General features: G+C 53.5%; 1 protein-coding gene across 6 annotated transcripts in view; it reads left to right on the top strand.

The window, feature by feature from the left end:
* The window catches only part of Scn5a (sodium voltage-gated channel alpha subunit 5), a 97,903-nt gene extending 81,657 nt beyond the window's left edge, over positions 1 to 16,246 (top strand). For 4 of the 6 annotated variants that reach the window (XM_039080899.2, XM_039080901.2, XM_017595481.3 and 1 more), the window contains 7 exons: positions 1,479 to 1,601; positions 4,401 to 4,682; positions 6,494 to 6,547; positions 7,451 to 7,588; positions 8,127 to 8,231; positions 9,621 to 9,891; positions 12,818 to 16,241. In XM_039080899.2, the coding sequence (XP_038936827.1) occupies positions 1,479 to 1,601; positions 4,401 to 4,682; positions 6,494 to 6,547; positions 7,451 to 7,588; positions 8,127 to 8,231; positions 9,621 to 9,891; positions 12,818 to 14,058 (2,214 nt within the window). In that variant the 3' untranslated portion in view covers positions 14,059 to 16,241. 6 annotated transcript variants of the gene reach the window in all.
* Positions 16,247 to 27,109: the final 10,863 nt, after the last annotated feature.

Here is a 27,109-nt window from a genome sequence, read left to right as displayed (position 1 = left end):
AGACCCAATGGAGGCCACCACCTAGGTTGGGAGGTCAAACCGTGGTGTCTTTACATTCGGACACACAGTAGGGTAGGGAATATATGGAGAGCCAGGTGCCTGGACCTCCAGCCTAACCTTTTTCTGTTACCCCACGTGGTCAAGAGAACACTGAGTGTGTGGGCCTGGGCTGGGGGTGGGTGCAGCCTGGCCCGGCACTCTCAGCCCTGAGGTGAAGGTTCTGTTAAGGGGCCAGAGTTGGGCCTAGGATCTTCTCATAGCTGCCTTGTGGACTCCTGACCTGCTTTTCCTGAGGCTTTCTTGGGAAACTGGGCCAGCTGACGGATAGATACTCTGTCTGGGGAGGGCTAAGGATTTCTGGGGTCTGAGGGGGATCAATACTTCCAGGCTAAAACAGGACAAACCCTGCTGAGAAGCAAGCTGAGGTCGCAGCAGGAGATGACCCTCCTGCTGCCATCCCAGCTGAAGCAACCTAGCCATACTGCCTAATAGCCTAATAGAGGTGGTCTCATACTCGGGTGGTCCCAGGTCTCCAGTGGTCTCAGCCTTAGGTGACCCCTTGTCTTAGGAGGTCCCAAGCTTCAGGCCGTCCCAGGTCTACTGCAGTCCCAGGCCTCAGGTGATTCCAGGTCTTAGGTGATCCCAAGTCTCCATGTAGTCCCGGGCCCATGTTCAAGGACTATTGTAGTCTAAACGTCTCGGCTCACCTCGACACAAGTGACAGCAAACAATAAAGTAAATCGATCTAAGCCACTTAGGGCTGTCAAGATGGCTCAGTGGGTAAAGAAAGGCATTGGCTGCCAACCTTGACAGCCTGGATCCCTTGAACTTGGCTGATGGAGCCTGGATCTCAGTTCCTGTGCACAGCCCTTCCCACCCGCAGCACCAGGCTCAAGGGCAGAGGTCTAGGAAAGAGACCTTTTCCAGAGCACGATCACGGAGGATAGAGAAGTACAGGCGTTAGTTAGCTCTCGGACCTTTGGCATGGTGGGGTTCACAGAAGGGGATGCTGGGGGAGGGGACGGAGGGAGAAGACAGCAGAGTCCACTCCCGTGTCACCCACCCTGCCTAGGTTACAGAGTTCAACTTAAGGGAAATGACCTGTGACCCTTTGCTGCTTGTATGCTACCTAGGACTGTCCATCCTTCCTTCCCCAAAACAGAAGTTTCAGGGGGAGGACAGAACTAACTCAAAGGTCAAATGTAGAAGCCCAGGCTGTGCCTCGGCTCGGCCACACAGGGTAGAACAGAAATGACACGTCCCAGGTCATGGGGTTAGTGGTTGTAACATCCGTGTAGTGGGCTCTCCAGAGGGCTTACAGTCAGGATTTACCCCAGGCCCTCAAGGCTCTGAGAAGCCTGGCCTAGCAGTTCACAGTCTGGTAAAGGAAAGTGGCCAGCCCCATCTTGATGAACTGAGAGCCTACGGCCTGTGTCTGGAGCTGCCCCCGCCTTTCCACGCTCATCCCTTCTCCATAGGTCTCGCTGGTCAGCCTCGTGGCAAACACCTTAGGCTTCGCCGAAATGGGTCCCATCAAGTCACTGAGGACACTGCGTGCACTTCGACCCCTGAGGGCCTTGTCGAGATTTGAGGGCATGCGGGTGAGTGGAGCCTCTGCCATCCCAGCAGGTGGAGGAGGGTGGGGACACACGAAAGTTCGATGGTCTCCTCACTGACTTTGAGGAACATGGTCTGGAAATCTCCAGGAAGGGTTCTTCAAGTCCTCGCCTTCGGGGAGGAGGTAAGGACTGCTGGAGCACAGTCTTGCTGTCACCCAGGCCATCGGCACTATGGCCCTCTACCTCTGCTCTGCCACAGGGGCCCAAGCACCTGTGTGCCACTCTGCAGGCTGGCCTGAAGTCCCTCACTTCCTGGCAGTCACAGGATGTCCTCCTGTGATGGTGAAGGGCAGTGTAGCAAGAGCCAAGGAAGGTGTTGGCGAGTGAGTTGTGCGCTCACCTTCAGAAGACGGTTTGCCAAGTGCACGTTCCTGGCTTAGCAAATGCCAGTTTGATCCCATAGACATTTGGGAGTGTTACCACATTTCACCAAAGAGTGCGAGCATGTAAGGCAAATTTTAATATCTTTTTAAAAATGTATTAGTGAGTATGCATGTGTGTGTGTGTGTGAGAGAGAGAGAGAGTGAGTGTGCGTGTGTGAGTGTGTGAGTGTGTGAGTGTGGGTGATACTTGTGAGCATGGGGGCCCTTGTGCCACCAGATGCATTTGGAGATCAGAAGACAACTTTTAGGAATTGCTTTTGTCCTTCCACCCTGGGTTCAGGGGACCAGACTCGTGTTCTCAGGCCGTTACCGGCTGGACTGTCTCTGCAACCCTATTTCTTTTTTAAAATAATAATTTTGGTTATCACACAGAGTAACAGATTTCTTCGTGGCATTTTTATATATACTTAGCTCCCATTGGTTCCCCCACATCCCATCTCCCTGCCCCCGGCCCTTCTTGTCCCCTTCCCAGTTTTGTATCATGTTTGTCTGTTACCCTCTCTCTTAAAGCTTCTCCCTCCTCATGGCCCCTTTCCAGGTCTACCCACGCTTACTCCCACATGGATATACATATATAAAAATTAGGAGCTGGATCCACATAGAGGGGGACAAACAGCATCTGTCTGTCTGAGCCTGGGTTACCTCACTTCATCTCTTCAAGTTTCATCCATTTTTAAAGTCCTCAAGAAAAACAATCAGGAGGGCTGGGGAATGTGGGTCTGTAGCCCAGTGTTTGCCTCAGTGTGTAATGCCCTGGGTTTGACACCCTGACCCCAACACTGAAAAGGAATTAACCATGATAGTCACAAGAAAGAAGGTTGTGTGTGTGTGTGTGTGTATACGCGCGTGTGTGCACATGTTTGCATGAGTGTGTGTGTGCATGTGTATGCACACAGGCATGCATGAGTGTGTGTGTGCGCATGTGTGTATGCATGTGTGTGTGCGTGTGCACATGTTTGTATGAGTGTGTGTGTGCATGTGTGTGCATGAGTGTATGTGTGCGTGTGTATGCACACAGGCATGCATGAGTATGTGTGTGCACATGTGTGTGTGCATGTGTGTGTGTGTGTGTGTGTGTGTTTTACCATACCCAGTTCTTCACAGCCTCAGAGAACAATGTCTGTCCCACCACCTCAGCAGGTAGTGTCACACAGCTCATCACTGGCTTGATGGCTTTGAACCTCGCCCGCGCCACCAATTAGACTGCCTGGTCCTGGCAAAGGCTCCCACCCACAAGGGAGTAACGGGACCAGAGTTAAATGTCTCTTTGGGAGCCAAGGACACTTGATTCCAGAGGGACACACTGATGCCAGTTGCCAGGAATGCCTCTGATGTGGCTGCTGGCTGCAGTGCCAGCCAAAGGCAAACTGTGCAGAAAGCTTGGTGCCCTAGGGAGCACTAGGGAGCACGGTTTCCCACCTGCCCCAGGGCTGTGCTGTCTGCTTCAGAATGTCATCCTGTATCCTGACAGTGGACCCTCTGTTTCCCCCAGCTTCACCCCTATCTGTGTGGTAGACAGCATCCTGGCTCCCGGGCAGCTTGGACCATGTTTGGGGTGGAGCTCCCCAGATGTGTCTGTCAGGGAGCCACCGTATGGAAGCTCGGGAACAACAGCCTGCAGACATAGCACATGGGTCTCCTGGGTATACTTCAGGGGAACTGTCCCCTCCCTGTAGCAGCAACCCTAAAATAAACCAGAAGTTTGGCACAGAGAGTTAAGGGCTCGCAGGACTGACACAGGACCTAAGCCTTCGGTTGTGTCTAAGCCCGTCCTGGCCGTTGGACTCCTGGCAGCCTTGGCCAGCAGACCCCATTTTTATGGAAACTGGATTTTGTAGATCATGGGTGAAAGCGAAAGAGAGCCTGGGAGGGAAAAGGGTGGTGTGTTCTGGAGTTACCTAGCATTTAGGGCGAGGGTTAAAAACCGCCTCTTGATTCTCTCTGATTCCCCTTCACTTGACGACAGAGCTCTAGCCTTCATAACTGGAAGACCCTCCCCACCCCCACAGACACCCCCACCCCCACAGACACCCCCATAGCCCCCCACCCTTATGGCCACCCCCACTCCCATAGCCATCCCCACAGACACCCCCACCCCCACCTCCACCTCCACAGACACCCCCACCCCCACCCCCACAGACACCCCCACCTCCACAGATACTCCCACAGCCCCCCACCCTTATGGCCATCCCCACTCCCATAGCCAGCCCCACAGACACCCCCACCCCCAGCTCCACAGACACCCCCACCCCCACAGACACCCCCACCCCCACCCCCACCTCCACAGACACCCCCACCCCCACAGACACCTGTGGCCACCAAGCAGTGGGGGTGAGGTCTTGGAAAGGGCATATGTTCTCGACAGACTCAGGAACTATGTCTCCTCCCTGCCCACCAGGTGGTGGTCAATGCGCTGGTGGGCGCCATCCCCTCCATCATGAACGTCCTCCTCGTCTGCCTCATCTTCTGGCTCATCTTCAGCATCATGGGTGTGAACCTCTTCGCCGGGAAGTTCGGTAGGTGCATCAACCAGACAGAAGGGGACCTGCCTCTGAACTACACCATCGTGAACAACAAGAGTGAGTGCGAGTCCTTCAACGTGACCGGAGAGTTGTACTGGACCAAGGTGAAGGTCAACTTTGACAACGTGGGAGCCGGGTACCTGGCCCTCCTGCAGGTGGTGAGTACGGAAGAGTAGGACTCCCCTTCCTTCCTCCATTCAGAGATCTGTCCTTCACCCGGGTGTGGGCAGGAGCGGGGCAAGAGTGGACCCTGCAGTAGGGTCCTGGGGCTCAGGATAGTGGCTCTGTGTAAAGTCCTCAGACTCTCGGTTGTAGATTGGACACATTGTCCAGGGTGTCTAGCATGGGGCCAAGTCAGCGTGAGACAGGACCAGCTCCCTTGCCACCAATCCAGTTGACCTCTTTAGGTGTCACAGGCTAGACACAAAAGACGGCTGAGCTGTTACTGAAATTGTGACTGACCACCCTCTCGGTGGTCAAACTCGGACTGTTTGAAAGACTACATCTGGGATGGGGATATGACTCAGGAGTGAAGCACTTGCCTGCCACCTGCACGGCCCTGAATCCTCAGTCCCCACCCCACCCAACAAAGATTGTGTCTGCTTCCGTCTTTGATGATGTGCGGGTGCTCTGACTGCCCATTTACCTTATGGGCAGGGTGGAATAGTGGTTTATAACACCCGCCGTAAAAAATCAGCCCCCACACACGGCTCAGTCAGTGCCAAAGCGCTTGCCACACACGAATGAGTTCAGATCATAAGCCAGGTGTAGTGGCACACGCCAGTAAACACAGCACTAGGGAGGTAAGGACAGGAGGATCCCTGGGGTTTGCTGGCCCACCAGTCTACCAGATAAGCAAGCTCCAGATACAGTGAGAGAGGTCTGGGGAAGCCACTGCCACCAAGCCTGGTGACCGAGTTCAATCCCTGGGACCCACGCGGTGGACGAAGAGAACCAACTCCTGCAAGTTGCCCTCCGACCTCCCCGTGAATGGTATGGTAAACACACGTGTGCACACTCAGAGGAGAGAGAGAGAGAGAGAGAATGAATGTGCAGAGTGAATGAACCCTGTGGCTCCAGAGGAGGTCCGGGGAAGGGTTAGGCTTTGCTGAGGACCCAGTGGGAGTCCCCTGGGAAGTTGGTCTCACACCAAGAATGTCTCTTGAGCTCCTTTTGAATTCTCACAGCAGCCCCAACTGTGCAGACACGCAGAGCCATGCCAGGGCCTGATCCCTTTCATGTAGCCTCCTTCCCTCATGGCTGCAGCCTCGGTGAGGTCTGCTAGGTTCGGCTGGTGCCAGCTCACTGGACTTGAGAGTCACATTTGCAGTCACGTTTCGAGATGGTTGTTGAACACAACCTTTACGAGAAAACTAAACTTTATGACTAAGAGATGCTACAGCACGTGAGCCCGATGTGCCTTTTTACCACCCAGGCCTCCGGGGTGGCCGCCGTCCACTCTGCCCGTGCTGTGTGCGCTGTGACACTGTGGGTCTTGCCTCTCTTTCCTTCGGTCACATCACAGTGCTGGGAATAGTCACATCAGAGAATCCGGCAAATACGTTAGGGATTTTTCTTTTCCTTCTGGAGAACAAGTCGTCAGCCCCTCGCCTGAACAGTGGTAGAAAGGATTCATGTTACAGATGAGATGCTGGTCCTCTGGGAAGCAGGACATAGCTCACCAGACCAGCCTTGGGGTCTAGAGTCTGAAATGTGTGTTTTTGAGGAGTGAACCTTCTCCCGGCCTTACCAGACACGAGGCCTCCATTGAGAAGCCTAACATGGCCTTCTTAGGGTTTCTACTAAGCACCTTCTCCTCCATCCCCAGCCCCTACTTGAGGCCTTCCCCCAGGTGGGCTGGGCCTGCTTGCTTCTTGCAGGAGGCTGTTTCCTGGCCTAATTGAGAGGAGTTCTTTGTAGCTGGAGCAGAGTGCCAAATCTGATGACCTTCACACTCTCTTCCTCACAGGCGACATTTAAAGGCTGGATGGACATCATGTATGCGGCTGTGGACTCCAGAGGGGTAGGTTGCCACTAGCTTCTCCCAGCAGCACCAGTATGTGGGCCCCCTGGCCTTCTGACCTGAAAGGCCAGCCTGTGGGGCGAGCAGAGTGCTCCTAAGGTTCAGCTTCCTAGTGCTCAGGCCCCAGCCCTGGAGCAAGGCTGTGGCTCTCTCGTGCAGTCCCCAAATTAAACACGTTTCAGATCCAGCCAGATCCGGCCCACCGTGATTTGTTCATTCTTGCTCAGGAGAACAGGTGGAAGCAGCAGACAGAGATGAATTTCTCCTTGGTCCCTGTGCCCCACCCAGTCATACTGATGCTTGAGGCGGGAAGACAGAGAGATCTCAGTGTCACTCAGGCTCCCACTGGCTCAGGGCCTGGACACACATTGATATGGGGTCATGCCTTAGCCTGTCATTGCCAGCCACCATCCTCTCCACTCAGCTCTAACACACACACACACACACACGCACACAGACACACACAGAGACACACACACACACACACCACAAACTTGATGGTCTCACTGCGGACACATACATGTGCACAAATGCACACATACACACTTCATGGCCTCACTGCAAGACACATACACACACGCACACACACACACACACACACACACACATGCACACATACATAGACACATGCATGCACGTACACCACATGTGCACACACACTTGATGGCCTCACTGCAGACACACATGCACACATACATGCACATACACATGTAATCAATGGCCTCACTGCAGACACACACATGCACACGCATGCATGCACACACACACACACACACACACACACTTGGTGGCCTCACTGCAGACACACGTGCACACCACACATGCACTCACGAAAGCACACATGCCAGCCCCACTGGGGCCCCACCCAGCCCTGTGACAGCCCTGCCTGGCTTCTCCCCACAGTATGAGGAGCAGCCGCAGTGGGAAGACAACCTCTACATGTACATCTACTTTGTCGTCTTCATCATCTTCGGCTCCTTCTTCACCCTCAACCTCTTCATCGGTGTCATCATTGACAACTTCAACCAGCAGAAGAAAAAGATACGTAGAGTACTGACTCTGGTGGGGGCTGGGGGGACACGGGGAGCCAGAGGCCTCCATCAGACCTCAGGGATGAGCCTCTTCTTTATCTGGATGAATATGTTGGGGAGGGAGGTAGAGGTGGCCATGAAGAACAGAAAGGACTTTGGTGGGTCTCTGCCTGCCCTCATCTAGCTAAGAGATTCAGGGTGAGAGTGTGAACTGTTAACTTGATCTGTGATCGAGAGTCATGGGTGGGGCTGTGCAGAGGCCCAAGGAGATGCACCAGAGAAGCCATTGATTAGCTGCAGCCAAACCAAGTGATGCTCAGAGAGGAGCTGAGCTGAGCCAAGGGAGAGGGTCAAGTGAACACTGGATCTACAGGTCACAAAACCAGAGAACAGGGGTGGGGGAGGGGACCCTGGAAAGATTTTGGGGGGAAATCTCTCCATATATACCTTTGAGACAGGAAGTTATGAAGTGGCTGAGCCTGGCACCTTCACGTGGGAAGCAAGGTTCCTTAGAACCCCAAAATTATGCGGGTGCTGTCTTTCTATACTTAGGGGGCCAGGATATCTTCATGACGGAGGAGCAGAAGAAGTACTACAATGCCATGAAGAAGCTGGGCTCCAAGAAACCCCAGAAGCCCATCCCACGGCCCTTGGTGAGCCAGGTTCCCTGACATAGTCAGGGAGGGTTTCATGGGAGCCGTGGGCTCCTCCATGGAAGAAGCCCCCATCAAGGGCTCTCCTGCTGCTGCCCAGCTGAGAGTCACTCTCAGATTGCTCTCCCACAAGAAGTCTGAGCTTCATGCAGATAGTGGGAAGGAATGAGGACACCGGTGCTGACATCTAGGGCTCACTGCATACTCACAGGAACTCAGCTGCTTTCAGTGGGCCCCCCTCACTCCTTTCAGGAGTGCATGCTCTTCCCAGGCAGTGTAGTGGGAATTCACATCCCTATCCCCACTCTCAGTCTCATCTCAGAACTCTGGGCTCCTCAGAGAACTGGATCTGTCCCCTCCAGTACTCTCTGCTAGTCTGAGTTTCTTGGCCCTGTCAAGCCATTCTTTTTCAAAGTGGGATGAGGAAGAAGTTGGGTTATGGGGGCACCTGCCTGTGATTTCAGTACTTGGGAGGCAGAGGCAGGAGGATTGCTGTAAGTTCAATTCCAGCCAGGGCTACATATTGAGACCCTGTCCTGAAAACAAACAAGCAAACAAAAAATGGGAGACTTCTTCAAAGCACTTAAGTGAGCTGACCCTAAGCCACCATCGGATTGGACAAAGCTCTCTCCTCCTCCTCCCTACTCACCCTCCTAGATTGCGGGTGGCGAACAGAGGGAGGTAAAGAATGAACATATTTTTAATCCTCTCTCTTCCTTCAAATAATCTGGGCTCACTTACAATTAATGGCACATGGAAGACATGGAGAATGGCTCGGTGGTTAAAATGGTGTGCTATTCTTGAAGAGGACCTGACCAGCTTCCAGCGCACACACGAGGCAGCTTCCTCACAACTGTGCAACTCCAGCTGCAGGGGCCAATAATATCTTCTGTATTCCACAGGCACCTAACCTGCACTCAAGTGTGCACATACCTACATGCAGGCACACGCATACAAATTTTAAAAATAAGATGTTTTGGAAGCATACAAATATAAAGTAATTTTAGTCAGTAGAATTAAAAAACCATCTATTCCATAAAATAGCATGGAGAAAATACATTAATTTTAAGACACATATAAGTACTAGGATTGAAGTTTAAATTTGACCTTGAACCTCCAGATTGTGAGGATAGATGTTTACTTGAAGGTGCACCAGAGTGGCTTGGTGGAGGAGGGAGCCTTGGCACTGGGCCTCTGCCTAGAGGGCATGGTGTATACAGGCAGGAGGGCCATCTGGTCTACCTCCATGGTTTCCTCCTCTCTATGTACTGTGTGGTAAGGGTCTGGGGGTTGGGGTGTAGTCTCATAGAGGGTGAGTAGGATGTAAGTGACTGGGCTGGTGAGTTTTCTAGGATCTCTGTGCACTGAGCCCATTACCTCTTCTTCCAGAACAAGTACCAGGGTTTCATATTCGACATTGTGACCAAGCAGGCCTTCGATGTCACCATCATGTTCCTCATCTGTTTGAACATGGTGACCATGATGGTGGAGACAGATGACCAGAGCCCTGAGAAGGTCAACATCTTGGCCAAGATCAACCTGCTCTTCGTGGCCATCTTCACAGGCGAGTGTATTGTCAAGATGGCTGCCCTGCGCCACTATTACTTCACCAACAGCTGGAACATCTTCGACTTTGTGGTGGTCATCCTCTCCATTGTTGGTGGGTATGCAAGATGGCTGGACAGGGAAGTTCTGCCCAGGCCATGTGTCTGCTCCAGCCCTCTGCACTCCACTTAGTACCTTAGCTCCCCATCTGCTCTATCTTCTTCAGTTTCCCCTTAAACACACACACACACACACACACACACACACACACACTGACACAGAGGCACACACTCATACACAAGCAAAAAGACATCACACACAAGCATGCACACATGCATGTGTACACCCACTCACATGCACTCTTATGCACACACGCACAGACCTACACATCACTCTAAAAAGAGCTTGTCTGGGATGGCCCATTCAAGGCCTAAGTGGCCAACCTGAAGAGAACTCAATATTCCATCTTGACCTTACCCTCCCTAGAACACAGTTCTGTGGCTATTCAGAAAACTTTAAGGTTGAGGCTAGAAAAAGGAATGACTACTACCAAGCCTCTCCTACCCTCTGAACAGAAGTTTGCAGCCTAGACTGAAGGAAGCAAGTCAGGTCCCTAAGAATGAGAGGTAGATCACCTGATAGTGTAGAAGACAGCAGTCATTTCTGGGGATGGAAAACTCTATAGTCCAACATGTGTACTAGGTTGCAGAACCTCCTGCAGTTCTCTTGAGGGGGAACAACATGGGACAAGAGCATAATACAAAGTCCCCACCATGTCTATTCAGCCCCAAACCCAAATTCTTTTTTGGGGGAGGAAGTTATAGACAGGGTTTCTCTGTGTAGCCCTGACCATCCTGGAACTCACTCTGTAGACCAGGCTGACCTCAAACTCAAAGCTCCACCGGCCTCTGCCTCCTTAGTGCTGAGATTAAAGGTGTGCTCCACCACCACTCAGCTAGAATCCAAATTCTTACATGACCGCTTTTATTGAGATGTGACTCGTGTACCATAAAACTCACAGAAGGTTAACTTACAATTCACTCGACGGTGTGCATGCTGTGGGTTTCAATGTCATTTGGCATCACGTAACCAGGGAGATGTTCTGGAAAATGTGTCATTAGGCAATTTCATCATCTCATGAACATCACAGAATTTACCTAACACAAAGACAGCGACCAGGTCCCTAGGCAGTGTTGACCCTGTAGGAGCGTCTGCACTACAGTCTGCCATTGGCTTGATGACTGCTAGGTTGAGCGTGACTAGACTGTCCCAGAACTGAGCAACCATCAGCAGTGTAGAAAACCCACTTGGCGGCGTGAGCTATGCCCACTCGCCCTCAGCTCCTGGCAACCGTCCATCTGACATATTCAAGAGTCGCCAAACCATTTTCCAGAGTGGTCCAACCATTTACCTAGTCACCATTGGTGGTCCGAGCTCCCGGTAATCCACCCCCATCCTGGTGATACAGCGCTACCTCGCTGGTGTCTGGGTTTCTAATGCCCTGGTGGCTAAGGCACTGAATGTCTTTTCCTACGTTTATTAACTATTTGTTTATCTTGCATAGAGAGCAGCTATTCAAAACTTTTATTCATTTTTTTTAAATTAGAGTAGTTTATCATTTTTATTGTCATGTCATAAGAGCTCTCTATCTCTTCGGGGTTCCAATCCCTTATCAAATATACAAATCAAAAGTGTCTCCTCCCTTTCTCTGCTGTCTTTGTGACGCCTGTTGAAGCAGAAGTGTTTTTGTTGTAATTTTAATGAAGTCTAACTTGACCTCATATATTTATCTTTGTTGCTGTGTTTGCAGCTCAAACATTTGGCGCGCGCGCTCGCGCACACACACACACACACACACACACACACACACACACTCCCATAAGTACATGTCTGCCTTTGGAGTCATTCTGACTTTGCTTTTCTGCCATAAATGTCATCTACCTCTAGAAAATCCAATCAGAGCTTAGGGCAGAGGCTCGCTTCGCTGCAGTGATGGGCGGGCATTTAGAACAGGAGGTAAGCGCAGAAACATCCCAAGGCCCCAGGTGGAGGTAAGGGTGGCAGTGTCCCTTGTGAGGCTGGAAAGCAGTGTAGGGGATGCAGGATGTCAGTTAGAGTGCACCACTGGCGTGCGTCTAAGAGGCTTTGGGAGACACAGCGTGTATTTCCGAACCACCTGCTAGTCCTGGTGCTGGACCAACCCAGAGTGCGGCTAAGAGCTTTTGTGGAGCCAGGGTGTCTGGGTCCCGTCCCAGCTTGTCACTAGGGCCAGTTAACTTCTCTCAGCTCCATCTGGGTGGGAGATCATGCCTGTGGCTGGATTTCCCAGGATTCTGGGAAGTCTAACGAGATGAAGGCTGAAAGGGGCATAACCCGGTGCTCCTGGCACGTGCCAACCATCAGCACTCCTGACAGAGCCAGGAGTCCCTGCACCCCCCAGAGGCAAGTTTACCTCACTCTTTCTCCGGTAATAGCCCTGTGCCCTTAGAGTAGAGACCCTGAAGAGGAACCGTTCAGAGCCAGAGAGCAATAGGAACCATGACACAGACATGGAGGCCTGATCTGTGGATGACATTGATCCTGTGCAAGTGTGCTGTGACTCCTCGTATGCACCTGCAGCGTCTGTGTTTGTTCAGAGGAGATGGGACTTCCATTTCCAGTGAGCGTCTCTGAGATGCCTAGGTTGCTGATCCCCGGGGCATGCTTTGAATAGTGAGGAGCTGGAAGCCTTGAGCTCTGGTTCCTGCTAGCCTACTGCAGTGCTGAGGACACTCTGGTTTCAGAATACTTGTATAGCCGATGTCCAGGTATACCTCCACTGTGCAGGTGTGTCCTTATAGTTAGCATAACAGAGCTGCGAAAGCACCTTGCGAAACACAGTCTTCATCTACAGGGTCATAGAGGAGAGAGGAGGCCAAGTCCTAGAACGTCCCAATGACCTGGTCTTCCTGGAAGGGCTTTGTCCTTTACAGACATGCTTGCCCTTGGTGAACCAGGCCTGGGAGGAAGGCGGTGGCTGCAGTCTTGCTTGTTTCCCACAGGCACTGTCCTCTCCGACATCATCCAGAAGTACTTCTTCTCCCCGACACTCTTCCGGGTCATCCGTCTGGCCAGGATCGGCCGCATCCTCAGGCTGATCCGCGGAGCCAAGGGGATTCGCACGCTGCTCTTCGCCCTCATGATGTCCCTGCCCGCCCTCTTCAACATCGGCCTCCTCCTCTTCCTCGTCATGTTCATCTACTCCATCTTCGGCATGGCCAACTTCGCTTACGTCAAGTGGGAGGCCGGCATCGATGACATGTTCAACTTCCAGACCTTCGCCAACAGCATGCTGTGCCTGTTCCAGATCACCACATCGGCCGGCTGGGACGGCCTCCTCAGCCCCATCCTCAACACGGGGCCTCCCTACTGCGACCCCAACCTGCCCAACAGCAACGGCTCCCGGGGGAACTGTGGGAGCCCGGCGGTGGGCATCCTCTTCTTCACCACCTACATCATCATCTCCTTCCTCATCGTGGTCAACATGTACATCGCCATCATCCTCGAGAACTTCAGCGTGGCCACCGAGGAGAGCACAGAGCCCCTGAGCGAGGACGACTTCGACATGTTCTATGAGATCTGGGAGAAGTTCGACCCGGAGGCCACCCAGTTCATTGAGTATCTGGCCCTGTCCGACTTTGCAGATGCCTTGTCTGAGCCGCTCCGCATCGCCAAACCCAACCAGATAAGCCTCATCAACATGGATCTGCCCATGGTGAGCGGAGACCGTATCCACTGTATGGACATACTGTTCGCTTTCACCAAGAGGGTGCTCGGCGAGTCTGGGGAGATGGATGCCCTGAAGATCCAGATGGAGGAGAAGTTCATGGCGGCCAACCCTTCCAAGATCTCCTACGAGCCCATCACCACCACCCTGAGGAGAAAGCACGAGGAGGTGTCGGCCACGGTCATCCAGCGTGCCTTCCGGAGGCACCTGCTGCAGCGCTCGGTGAAGCACGCCTCCTTTCTCTTCCGCCAGCAAGCGGGCGGCAGTGGCCTCTCCGATGAGGATGCCCCTGAGCGGGAGGGCCTCATCGCCTACATGATGAATGGGAACTTCTCTCGGCGCAGTGCTCCGCTCTCCAGCTCCTCCATCTCCTCCACGTCCTTCCCCCCGTCCTACGACAGCGTCACGAGAGCCACCAGTGATAACCTCCCGGTGCGTGCGTCTGACTATAGCCGCAGCGAAGATCTTGCAGACTTCCCTCCATCTCCAGATAGGGACCGAGAGTCTATCGTGTGAACCTGGCCAGGGTGGCCGGGACGTTCGCCATCGTGCCCTGATGAACCTTATGCAGTTAAAACCAGTGTCGGCCGAGGCCTTCCTAGCTCTGCAGATGAGCCTCCGGGTGGAGGAGCCTCGAGGCAGAGTTCCGCGTCTCTGTGTGGAAGCTGGAGGCAGCCGGAGGAGCCCTGGCTGGTGGAGGCCTGACCCTGGAGGCCTGGCACACCCTAGTAGCCGGGTCTGGCCAGGCAGCACCGCATGGCTCTCAAAAGCGACTCCGTCCCAGCTTCTGAGGTGGAATGGGAAACACACTGTACATGTTGTGAACAAGCTTCCATAGATTTATTATATTTGATATTTTTTTACTTGAGCGAAGAACATCTTTTTTCCATGAACATCAGCAGTTCACACTGCCTCTCCTTAACCCTGAGCAAGTGTCAACGGAGGTGCCAGAACTCGGCTCTCGAAGCTAACGTGGGGATCCATTGTACCCAAGGGGAGGGTCGTGCGTGGCTCCTGTTGCCTGGGCTGAGGAACCAGGAAGGCCTAAGCACTCCACTCATACACGCGTGTGTGTGCGAGCACACTTCACATGCTAGGGCGGGACATAGGCCTCGGGGGTCTTGGGGGAGCCGGGATCGCCTCAGGCAAATGTGGTCAGCGGCTCTGAAGGAGGCAGGTTTTTCTTCCCAGCCCCCAAGCGTGGGGTTCTTCCGGTGGAACTCAGTCTGCGCTCCTGTTCTCCCCAGGACTCTGTTCTCCTGTTTTCTAGTCAGGCTTCACCTGAGGACAGTGCTGCCAGAATTAAAAGCTCTAGAGAGCTGCCCCGGTCTCAGAGATGAATTCTGCCCTTCCTTCCTCTCCTGGAAGAGTATTACTGTTAGGGGTACGAGGGAGGCAGCACCCCCTCACAGCCAGGCACATAGGTCTCCCCTAGTACACGGCGGGCCCTGTCCAAAGGCTGAGGGAAGAGAGGGCTGTTCCACATGGGCCGCTGAACTGTGTCCAGCTGTGGGCAGCTGCACAGCAGAGGAAGCCATCTCCATTTCCCAGGCTCCCCTGGGGTCTCTGCCTCTGACCGAGTGTGAAGGGGATTCCCACTGGGACTCCAACTCCTCTTCAGACACTGTGGAAGTGGGAGGGTAGCCTGGCCCTGCCTAAGAGAGAGGCCCTGGGTGGTCAGGCATGGTTCTGTGCCCTGGAAGAGGACAAGCCCTCCATCCCATCGGGAGGGGAGGCAGTGTGGCGTCTGGGCCCAGCCCGGGGTCTGACTATCCCAGGCGTCTTCTGAGAAGGCTTTTTCAGGGAAAAAAAAAAAAAAGATTTTATAAGTCCAATTATCCCCGTGACCTCTTCAGCTGCTGACAATCCTATTTAGCATATGCAAATCTTCTAATGTAGACAACCATTGTCGCTGCTGAAGTGACAGGCTGGTGGAGCCAGAGCAGGCAGGGGCTTGGCTGCCCAAGTCTAGCTCTCCCAGCAGAGCCACCCTCGGCTGGGGGCGCCCACCTCACAGGTCACCTCAGTCGCGCCTGCCCACTGCAGGCTGGCTGCTCCTACCTACCTCGCTGAGAGCTGCTGTCCGAGGGCTGGACGCCCCTGGCAGTGCTGAAGGAGGGGCACTGCGGGGGTGAGTCAAGTATTATGTTTCTTGTCACCTTAGTTCCCTTGGTGGCAAGCCGGCTCCTGCCCCACCTGCCCCTGGAGGCTTATCCAGTGTCGGGGGGGCTTGGTTTTAACTGTCCTGGTGATGCTTCTCTGAGTGAAATCTTATTTTTGTAGGTCTGTACTTTGTTCTCAAGGCTTGGAGAAATGTGTGTGTCCCTCCCTGCCACTCAACTTCAGGCAGGAATGTGGCCTGGGGCTGGCTGGGCTGGCAGGGCTGCCATCCCAGCTGGCCGGAAAGAGACTGCGGTTTGGAATATGCAGATGGCCTTGGGGGCTGAAGACAGGTGCCTGAGCTGGCTGCAGACGGGGCGGCTGAGGGGAGGAGCAAGCTAGCCCCAAGTCCTTGGCTTAGCATGGCATCCTTTTCTAGAACTGCACAGGGGGGAGAAGAGAGTAGGCTGTAGACAGAAGGAGGGAGGGGCGTGCACACAGGTCAGGTGTTGTCTGGAGTAAACGTGCACTTCTCACTAAGCTTCATGTACAAATGGAGTACATTATTTTTCAAACAAACAAATAAATGGCTTACATGACCTGGTCTGGGATCTCTTCTTGTGCCAAGGGGTGATGTGGGCACCGAGGAAGGGGCAGGGCATCGGAGGCCGGAAGAAGCTGTGAGGAAGTGTTGGCCTGAACGGGGCTGGAGAGTGGTGATGATGGTGGTGGGGGCAGCGGCAATGATGGTGATGGCAGTGGTGACAGTGGCGGTGGCCACAGAGTAGTGGTGGGAGAGAGTGTTCAGGACTCGGGAATGACTTCAGGCTGTCCACGATGGAGAATGGCCAGAAGCAGAGACTCAGGTAGCATAAGTGGGGATACAGACAAGGCGGGCAGCACGCTCCCCTGGGAGAAAAGACGCCTAGGCCATCCCAGGAGGGCCTTCTAGTCTAGGGCACTGCAGAGAGGGGAAACTGCATCCCCAAAGTGCCAAACCAGAGACAGCCCCAGGGCAGGGTCACTGGCTGCTTTGGACCTGTGACATTTGACATTGGCCTCCTGGTCCTCTCTTCCCCTCATTCCTTGCCGGCAGCCCAGTTACCGCATGCCCGTGTGCCTCCTTACCGCTGGTCTCTGTGTTGCCTGCTCTGGCCTCATCTGCAAACCCTTACCTCAGGATTCAGCAGGTCACCCCAGGAAGTGAGTCCCTCCCCTTCCTAGAAACCACCTTGTCCAGGCTTTCGCCTGTGTCCTTCTGTTTTAATCATAGCAAGATACACACGGCACTGAATCCGACACCTTAACCGTGCTGAGTGCCCAGTTCGGTGACAAGTCAGCATGCTGCTAACTGTCCCTGGTTCAGCTCCAGAACACTCTTTGTCTTGGAAAATGGAGCACGCGTGTCCAGCAAGGCCGTCCTCAGTCCTGTTCACCGCTTCGCTGTGCTCTCTCTGTGACCGTGACAGATCTAAGGGCCTTATAATTGACCCTTGTGGTTGGTTAGTTGGTTGGTTGGTTGGTTGGTTGGTTGGTTGATTGGCTGGCTGACTGGTTAGCTGGTTAGTTGGTTTTGTTTTTCTCTTTTCTGCCTCCTCCTGGCTTTTGATTGTACCTTTCCAGCCCCCACCAAGGCTTTGAAGAACCTGTCCCAGGCTGAGGCCTCACCACTGAGCCCCAGGCCAGCGTTCGGTAGTCTACTCTGGGTATTTCTAGACCTTCCAGCCTGACCACCCAGTGCTGAACTCAACTCCCTTGCTTTGCCAAGGCCCGATAATGCCCTCTGAGATGCCTATCCTGGCACTGACACACCTCACTCAGGCCCTGGGGCCCCACCTCCTCGGTGACTGAAATCCCACTGTTTGGTTCTAATTGTGCTCGTTCGTGTCGGGGGCCCCTGTCTTGCCTCTTGGAGACAGCCAACAAGTGCTTTGCTGTTTTCATCCATTCCAAATTCTTCTCTCTGTGGCCAGGGTGATATTTCAGTCCAAGATTACTAAACCCTGGATAGAGTTGCTCCGTGGCTTCCTGTTGCTTCAGGATCAAGACAAACTGTCCCAGGCCTCCAGCCCCACCAGCCTCCCTCGGTAACCACATCTCTCTAGCCCCCCAAGGCTCTGGGCTCTTCCAGCCTCACCAGCTGCTGCCCCCTCTACCCAGAACACGCCTTGCTCTTCTCAGGGTCAGGACTCTCCTGCTCCTCTGAGAACTTTTCCTGGCATGGCCCAGCTCCCTACCCATCACTGGCTCTCATCCTAAAACCACTGTCACAGCTCCCGTCTCTACAGATGCCAATGGAGCAGGAGCAGACAGGTGAGTTCCCAGAGACCAGTCTCGCTGCTGCCCCTCTCTGTCCTCGCTCTCTCGATCAGCGGGAACCCCTCCCTGGGCCTGGGCGAGAACATTTCTCTTGGGGAAACACAGTAATCAGCAATAGCCTGCCGTCTCTTGCGCTGTCTCAGCCTGGCATGAACGTGCCCAGAGTTAAGAGCAGAGTGGCCGGGTAGCTCCTCCCAGGCCAGGTGCACAGTTAAGGACACTTTTGTGGGCTGTTAGGAGACCTCTGCTGTGCCTTCTCCCTGCAGTTTCCCACAAGATGTCCCTTTTCCAGGACCCCTGCTGACCTTTGTCCTTGTCTTTAGGTACTCATGAGTCCACCCAGCCACCTGCCAACATGGTCACCATCCATTATTTGAGCTAGCTGAGGCCCAGCGAGGCCCCACCCCCCATGGCTGATGTGTCAGCATTCCCCAAGAAGACTCCTGAAGTCCCCCACCTCCAGAAAGCCTTGGTTAGGGAACAGCACACACCTGTCTCCCAGGCCCTTCCTCAAGAGGAGGCCTGGCATCCTGGAAACACTACATTAACAAGACTCCAAAGGAGCCTGCCCACAGCGCCCTCAGTTTCCCCTTCTCAGACTTATACCCAGGCTGAGACAAGACCAAGCGATCTGAGCATCACTCCCTTATAAATGACTACCGTGCGAGAAAGGTAACAGTCTGTCACTATTAGTCACTCCCATGGTCACCTTCTTCATTGCCTTTTTTTTTTTTTTTTTTTTTTGGTTCTTTTTTTCGGAGCTGGGGACCGAACCCAGGGCCTTGCGCTTCCTAGGCAAGCGCTCTACAACTGAGCTAAATCCCCAACCCCCTTCATTGCCTTTTTAAGGGCCCTAGGATGGTGGTCCAAAACCAGCTTTTTAATAAGCAGCAGATCCCAAGCCTCATGACATGTGCGGGATGTATGACCTTATGGGGCCATCTTACAGACATATGAAACTTGTGGGGATGCATGTGTGGTCCCCGTTAAGGGATGTCTCATGAAAACATCCACAGGAGAGAATGTAAAAAGAAATCCCAGTGGGTCTCTGTGGTTAGGAGCACTGACTGCTCTTCCCTAGTTCCCAGGTTTGATCCCCAGGCTTGTAACTATCTGTAACTGTAGTGTAGTTCCAGGGGCTCTGACACACTCTTCTGACATCTGTGGGCACGGGGTACACATGTGGCCTACATGTATACATGCACGAAGGCGTCCACATATAATAACAATAATAATAATAATAATAATAATAAACAAGGCATAAAATAATAACACCAGGAGTGGGTTCATAATTTTTTTCCTCATGGCTGTGTCCTGGGGACCTCCCTCAGAGGCTGGGTGTGGAAGGGACCTCACTGACCATAAAGTGCAGATGACTAAGGAGCCTGAGGCTGCAGACCCTCCATAGGACTGTGCATGACTGGGTCTTCTCTCTCCCATGCTCCAGGGACACTAACTACCGGCTCAGATGGGATCGGCATCTCCTACTGTTCTTGAAGTCAGGACTGTGGAGCTGGGGTTCTTGATCTCCTATCTGTAGGGCCTTCCCCAGTTCCCTGAGGTGAGAGCCTTCCACTGTTGTGACCCGGCTTGAGGCTGTGAGGGAAGGCCTGTACCTAATAAAATGTCACAGCTGTCACCAGGCCAAATGGGGATGAAGCTGGGGTCTGGGTGGCGGGTGACTCTGTGAGGGGCAGATGCCAGCTCCTGTGTAAAGTGGGAAGGCATGCAGCCGGGAATCTCAGCCCTTGGCAGGGAGAGATGCTCCAGGACAGACGTCAGCTCTCACCCCAGGGCCACGGCGTTGGCAGCAGCCCTGCCACATGCCGGCAGCCCTCCACCAGCAGCCCTGACAGCCACGAGACTCGGTGTACAGGAGGTCGGGGAGGGGTGGGGAGAAAGATGCCTGGGCCCTCCTGAGGCAGAGGCCACGGTGAGGGAGATGACCAAGGACAAGGCAAGGGTGTGACGGATCTGTGTTGGCCTCAGGGGACGACCCCCCCCCCCCCCCGCCAAGCCTCCCAACCCTGGCAGCTTCTCGGGATTTGTGCTGCCACAGTGCCTCTCTGCCCTGCCTCCAGTGCTCTAAGCACATGTATCCTATCCATTTACCACACTAAAGGCTGAGGCTGACCAGGCCTGCCTGTTTGTTTGCAATCTTGTCTCCGGCCCTGGCCCTGGCCCTGCCTAGCACAGATGATGTGTGAGGATGTTTGTAGAATCAGTAGGTTTGAACCAACCCACCGTGGTTTCACCTGAACCACTCCATCTGAGCCTTTCCTGTCCCTGGGGTCTCCAGTCCTTTCCCTTCCCAACATTCCTATGCAATACTGTTTTTTTCTGGAAGAAAGTTAGATGCAGGGATCATCACCTGGATGGATTTACCTATATCCAAAATCCGAGGGATGAATCTCACTCAGGCTTCCTTTCCCAAACCCATTCAGGCCACAAGTCCACAAGCCTCCGAATATCCCCCCGCCCCAGGGACGGAGGTAGGCAGAGTGAACAGGGAGGCTTCAAGTAGAATGGGTGCTGAGGGACTCTGCTCGGAAATGACAGTCAATGGTTGACAGCTGCCCGGCGAGTGCTCTGAGCTGCAGGGTGTTTCAGAGGGACCTTTTTTTTTTCCCTTTTCTTTTTTTCGGAGCTGGGGACCGAACCCAGGGCCTTGCACTTGCTAGGCTAGCGCTCTACCACTGAGCTAAATCCCCAACCCCTCAGAGGGACCTTACGGCTGAGCAGTTGGCACTGTTCTTCGTGGTATCCCAATCCTTGAGCAATAGCAGTGAGACCTGAGGCAGCCTAAGCCAGCACGGGTAATGACTACTCTAGCAAGCACTTCCTCCTATGCCAGCTCACGGGGCTGGCATCCCGGGCAGCTGCCAGGCACCTGCTGCTGACAAGAAAAGACCCATCATCCCAGCCTTTGTGGAGAGACAGGCTGGCTCGGATTCCTGAGAAGCGTGTGAGAAGCCCTTGCCCGGATGTGGGCTAACTGGGTGGCGGTATGTCCTGTCCTCCTGTCTGTCCCAACCTATGCCTGGCTGTATGTGTGGCACAGTGTATTGGGGCACACGCTGAAATGTAGGTGTGAACAGGAGAGGGCCAGGTCTTTAAGGCCACTTCTTTGTGAGAATCATCTGTCTGCTCACCCCATCAGGAGGGGACCTGTGGACAGCCAGAGCCAGTCCCCTTCTATGCACAGGGTTGTGGAGACATCCCAAGGTAGTCTAAGGGAGGAGAGCTAGCCTGAGAGAAGAGGCCGGTTCAGCAGCTCTAACTGGGCCTCCCGCATCCTGTACCAATCCGTCACCTTCACAGCCTTCAGTCCAGACAGGAGACAAGGAAATGACAAAGCCAATGAGGCCATAAATAAAAGTGTAATGGAATAACCAGGATGCACAGCCCATCCTGAGCCCAGAGCCAGGAGCAGGGCTGACCTGAGCCTCCCTCTGCCTCTGCCTTGACTTCACCCACAGGCCCCTGGAGACAGCTAAAGCCACTACGCGGTGCCCACAGGGGTGCCCGGCCGGATTATCAGCTTCCCAGACCAAAAAACTTGATGTCACCCTTCCCTCCTCTCTTTCCCTCGCACTCCATATCCGATCCAGCAGGAAATCCTGTTGGCTCTGCCTTCGGAACAAGTCCCAAGGCCAGCTGGTTCTCAACACCTCCAAGGCCACCATAGTGCTCCGAGTACCTTCCCTCCGTTCTCGTGACGGCCTCCTAACTGGTTCTTGTTCCTAAGTGCTCTTAGGGTATCTGTTGGTAGGGGACCAGTTAACATGTTCTGCTCATACCCATGGCTCCACTAGAACTCTCTAGAACTCCCCATCGTGGTCCTCTTATGACAGGTGTGGCTCCCCACCACCTCTCTGAAGCCCCCACAGCCTTTCTTGTACATCACGCAGCACTCAGCCATGCAGGCCCCTTGCTGGCTTCTGGATGCACCAAGCTCCCAGGGCTTAGGGCTCTGCCCTGTCAGTCCTCACAGGCAGGCTGGCTTTTCCCCCAAGGGAGTCAGGCTCACCCACTTCTATCTCCAAGTCCTCTCTCAACGTGGCTCGGTGACCTTCCAGGCTCCCACCCTTTCTAGATCCAGTTTTCAAGTCAGGTTTATTTATTGAAGTATAATTTGCACACAATAAAATTCACCCCTTTAAACATTTAACAAGTGTGTACAGGGGCACCTCTGGAGGTCAGAGGGCAACCTGTGGGCGTGATCGGACTGATGTCCTTGAGCTTGGCTGCAAGCACCCCTACCACCAAGCCTTCCCACTCGCCCTCCCACTCTGGGTCGTGCCCATCTTTACCTGTTCAGGTGGGTGTAACTCTCGTTTGCTTGCTTGTTTGGGAGACAGGGTCTCACTATAAAGCCCGGGCTGGTCTCAACCCCACATTGCCTCTGCCTCCCTGCCAGGTGCTGGTATTAAAGGGCACGCGCCACACTCAGATCTCAAATGTTTTCTGGTTGTTTGTTTTCGGTTTGGGTTGTTTGGGTTGGGTTGGGTTGAGTTGGGTTGGGTTGGTTTGGCTTGGTTTGGCTTGGCTTGGTTTGGTTTGGTTTGGTTTGGTTTGGTTTGGTTTGGCTTGGCTTGGCTTGGCTTGGCTTGGCTTGGCTTGGCTTGGTATGGCAGGGCGTTTTCTGGGCTTCTGTTTTGTATCTCAGCCATTTTAACCTGACTTTCCCCAGTGGCTAATGACTAAGCTTTGTTGTGTGCGGTGATTGGCTGCTCCTCTATCTCCTTTGGTGAAATGCCCACCACTGTTTCTAAAGCTCTCTCTAGAGCTTAAACACTTTCAGTATCGTTTGGAGGTACAAGACTCCCTGCTGGTGCCCTGCCAGGGCTTGCTGTATCATCCGACTCAACCTTCTCATCTGTAAAATGGGAATGGCAGTGACATCCTTCCTGGGTGTGTGCGATTGATTGTGCACTCGAAGACACGGAAAGGACGCGCAGTAAACCCAGGATGCAGTGAGCATCGTGACTGTTCAGTGTGCTGCTGGTCATGACTACCTCCTGTCTAACCCCGTGTCCTTTCAGATCCTGAGTTTCTGTGTGAATGGTTGTGTCTCATGGACAGCAGGCACAGAGCTAGACAAGCAGTGTCTCCCAACCACACTGTACCACCCGTCAGTGAGTAGCAGAATCACTGTTCAGGGCCATTACTCCAACAGGTTCTTCTCCCATCCGGGCAACCAGCATGGAGTACTGCAGCTGTGTACACAGGGCAGCAAGCAGGTGACCTTAACACCCCACCCTACCCCACAGCCCCGGCCTCAGTTCCTCGTGAGTGATGGGGAAGATGGCGGCACTGGGCCTTTCAAGGTCTCCTCTCCAACCCTGTAGGTTCCATATGCCAGTCAGTCTACCTTACGGCTCTGCCCTAGTCAGCTCCATTGTTCTGTGGAGGACCCTGTGACATCTACAGGAAAACCGGGCCCCAACTTCAATATCTCTCACGCCTGCCCCCTCCCCCGGGGAGGGCAGTGGGGTGGGAAGGAGGGCAGCTACATTAGGAAATCGGCACAGGCAGATGTGGGGCCAGTGCCAGCGTGCCACCGAGATGGAGGGCAGGTGATGAGAGGACACTTGGGCTTCATAGAGCCAAGGCCGAGGGAGGGGAAGGAGCGGATGTGGGGTGCTAGGTGCAGCTGGAGAGCTGGAAGAAGGAAGGGGTTCAAAGGTTAAAGCTTTGAGGCTCTGGAAGATCAGATCAAAGCAAAGGAGAGGCACTCAGAGATCAGGGTGCGGAAGGGTGCGCGAGACAAGCGACGGGCAGGGACTGGGAAGAGGCTGGGGGAACCCGGCTTCTGTCCCCACCCCGCCCCTGCAGCCCATCCATCTCTACTGAACATGTTCTCCACACTCATTGTCACCTCCTCGACTGTGGGCAGTGCCGCACAGCCCTCTCTGTCACAGGTTCCTACCAGGGCTGTCTTGGCACCCTAGCAACCCCACACCTTGTTCTTCCCCTAGCTAGCTACCCAGAACCTACAGCCTCCAGACACTAGCCTCGGCCTCCAGACGCTAGCCTCAGCAGACCTCAAAGACAACCAAACCCCTTTCCAGCTGAAGAACAGCCAGGTCAGGGCTGGGAGGTCGAGCATCTGCTAGCCTGACAAAGCATTCTCTCTCCTTCAGAGACCGTGACGTGAGGGGTGGGTATGTGCTGAGCCGTGGCCATTGAGGCTGATGCTAGCAACCACACTGGCAGAAGGCCCCAGGGCCCCTGCCTTAAAATTCAGGAAAACAGGCACTCAGCTGCTAACGGTGCTTTCTTCTAAGCCTAGTGACCTTAGGTTCAATCTCTAAAACCCACACGGTGGAAAGAGGAGAATCCTGCAAGTTGTCCTTTGACCTCCATGAGCGTTCTGTGACTACACTTCTACATGTCTCCTTTACTTCAAGCCCAGGAGACAGCCTTCTTCCAAGAGGCTCTTGGATCCTTGTCTACCTGTTTCAGGGACCTCAGCTTAGCACAACAGGGACCTCAGAGAAGAGGAAACTTTGAACGTAATCTCAAGAGTTAACCAGGGGAGAAATTACAGCTACCCACCCATCCCACAGTTGCATAAGCAAGGAAAAAAAAAAAACATTTGAGTGGCCTTCATTAGATTGTCATTTCTGACCTCCACTGTCCCTGCTACCTGTGACAGGAGAGTGACACCAGCATTCAAACCCCTCCCAGCTGGTTCTCGGAATCCCGAGGCTTATATGGAGAGCAGACCTCCCGATGGATGCCCAACGCCGCCGGCCATGTGAGTTTAAGTCTGAGTGCTTTCCTGCAGAAGAAAGGAGCATTTCCATGTGGAAACCTTCCAGATGTGTCTTCCCCGTCACCTTGTCACCGGATTGTCCTAAGCACAAACTTTCTCAAGAATTATCTTTGCCTTTGGTTCTTCACACAGAAAGGTCGCATAGCTGTCTGCCTCTGACAGATAGCACACATGTAGCTGGGGGAAATGGCCTCAGAGGTTTCTACCACTGGAATGCCCGAAGGAATGCTCGACTAAGAGAGGGGAGATGAGGTCATGAAGACGGAAAGGAAAGGAGAGGAGAGGAGAAGAGAGGAGAGGAGAGGGGAGGGGAGGGGAGGGGAGGGGAGGGGAGGGGAGGGGAGGGAAGGGAAGGGAAGGGAAGGGAAGGGAAGGGAAGGGAAGGGAAGGGAAGGGAAGGGAAGGGAAGGGAAGGGAAGGGAAGGGAAGGACAGGGAAGGAAAGGAAAGGAAAGCAAAGCAAAGCAAAGCAAAGCAAAGCAAAGCAAAGCAAAGCTAAGGAGGGACTGGAGACTCACACCGGCCATCTCATTTTGAATTCCTTACCTAAGCTACATTTTCTGTAGCAGTTCCCCCGCCGCTGTGTGCTAACACACAGGCGCAGTGAAACATCAGCTAGAAGCAGGGACACGCCAGTGTCAACCAGCATATCGGCATCTAAATCTTGGTTTCTGGTATCATTGCCCACTAAAAAGGACCAGAGCTCCTGGTGAAATGGCTAATTCAGAGTTAGAGCAGGAAAAAAAAATCCCAATGTGCCTGGAACATCGTGTTGTGCTAGAACATGATGTGCCTGAAGACTGATGGGGAGATGTCAAAGGACACGGGAGCCTGCTTGAGTGGGCCAGCAAGGAACTTAAGATAGGGCGAAAACCTACGGGAAAAGTCCCCCGTGACTGTGTGTGCGGAACAAAGAAAAAGGTGCACCCGGCCGATTCCACTGAAACCAGGCAACCAATGGTCAAATTTCCAACAGACAGAAAAGGATACTTCGTGCTGCCTAACATCAGGGCTGCCCAACGCCACCTCTACAACAATCTTGCCCAAAACCCATAGCCTTAGATTACCAGACAACGAATTTCCATCTGAACAGTGGCGGTCCACAAAACTGCTGTCCAAACATCATGCTCAAGACACACAGAGAACGGGTGCTGATCTCTTCCAGATTGAAGGAGGCTAAAAGTCTGTGACAATGAAGTGCAGTAGGTGCCCCAGAGGTAGCAGGTGACAGGATCCATGTTAGGGACGGCCATGGGCTAGACGATGGCGTCGGATCCATGTTAGAATCCCTGAATTTGGCACCGCGCTGCGGTTTTATAAGAGTATACCAAGAGACAATGAAGAATTTAGGTGACAGAAACCATGATTGGTTTAACTTAGGGAACTCGGAAAAAATGCACACGCGGTTGCACTGTATAACGTGTTGCACACGGTATTACATACAGGTGCACAGTGAAGAGACTGTGTATGTATGAAGACAGAATGATAAACTCAGGGAGTAAGACGGACGGTGGTGGCCTGCTGTCACCATTGGAATTGGTGGGAGCTCCCCCAATGTTTCCTTGACTTTGTCACGGCATTAGATAGAATAAGATTTACTAAAGCACTAGCTGCCAACAGTCGCAGGGTGCTTGCTATGAGGACGGTCTGAGTTCTGCTTGGTATTCGCGTGGTGTTCTGGGATTTGTTCCACGGGGCTGGTTTCCGTGACAATCAGGAGCCTCGGTTTGCAAAGGGTGCAGTGGAGGGACGTGGCGGTGAAGCTGAGTGCCTCAGCTTTCCTATCTGCTAAAATGACAAAGCTAGGATGTGACACCAAGTCAGGCTGTCTGGCTTGGGTCTGTGCTCTTCGCCAGGAAACTGCCCTGGCTCTTGAGCTGTGCAAGAAGCTGGGTGTGCAAATGCAGACAAGCCTACAGAGCATATCTCTCTCTCTCTCTCTCTCTCTCTCTCTCTCTCTCTCTCTCTCTCTCTGTCTCTCTCTGTCTCTCTCTCTTTCTGTGTGTGTCTCTCTCTGTGTCTCTCTGTCTCTCTCTCCGTCTCTCTCTGTCTCTGTTTCTCTGTCTCTCTGTCTCTGTGTGTGTCTCTCTGCCTCTCTCTCTCTGTCTCTCTCTGTGTCTCTCTGTCTCTCTCTCTGTCTCTCTCTGTTTCTGTGTGTGTGTCTCTGTCTCTCTCTGTGTCTCTCTCTGTCTCTGTCTCTCTGTCTCTCTGTCTGTCTCTGTGTGTGTCTCTCTGTCTCTGTCTCTCTGTTTCTGTCGCTCTGCCTCTGTCTCTCTCTGTCTCTCTGTCTCTCTCTGTCTCTGTGTGTGTCTCTCTGTCTCTGTCTCTCTCTGTCTCTGTCTCTCTGCCTCTGTCTTTCTCTACCTGT

The sequence above is a fragment of the Rattus norvegicus genome, chromosome 8 (genome assembly GCF_036323735.1).
Source record: "Rattus norvegicus strain BN/NHsdMcwi chromosome 8, GRCr8, whole genome shotgun sequence".
In the NCBI taxonomy this organism is placed as follows: Eukaryota; Metazoa; Chordata; class Mammalia; order Rodentia; family Muridae; genus Rattus; species Rattus norvegicus.
Note: the sequence above shows the minus strand (reverse complement) of the source record. Positions and strands in the feature narration are given on the sequence as shown.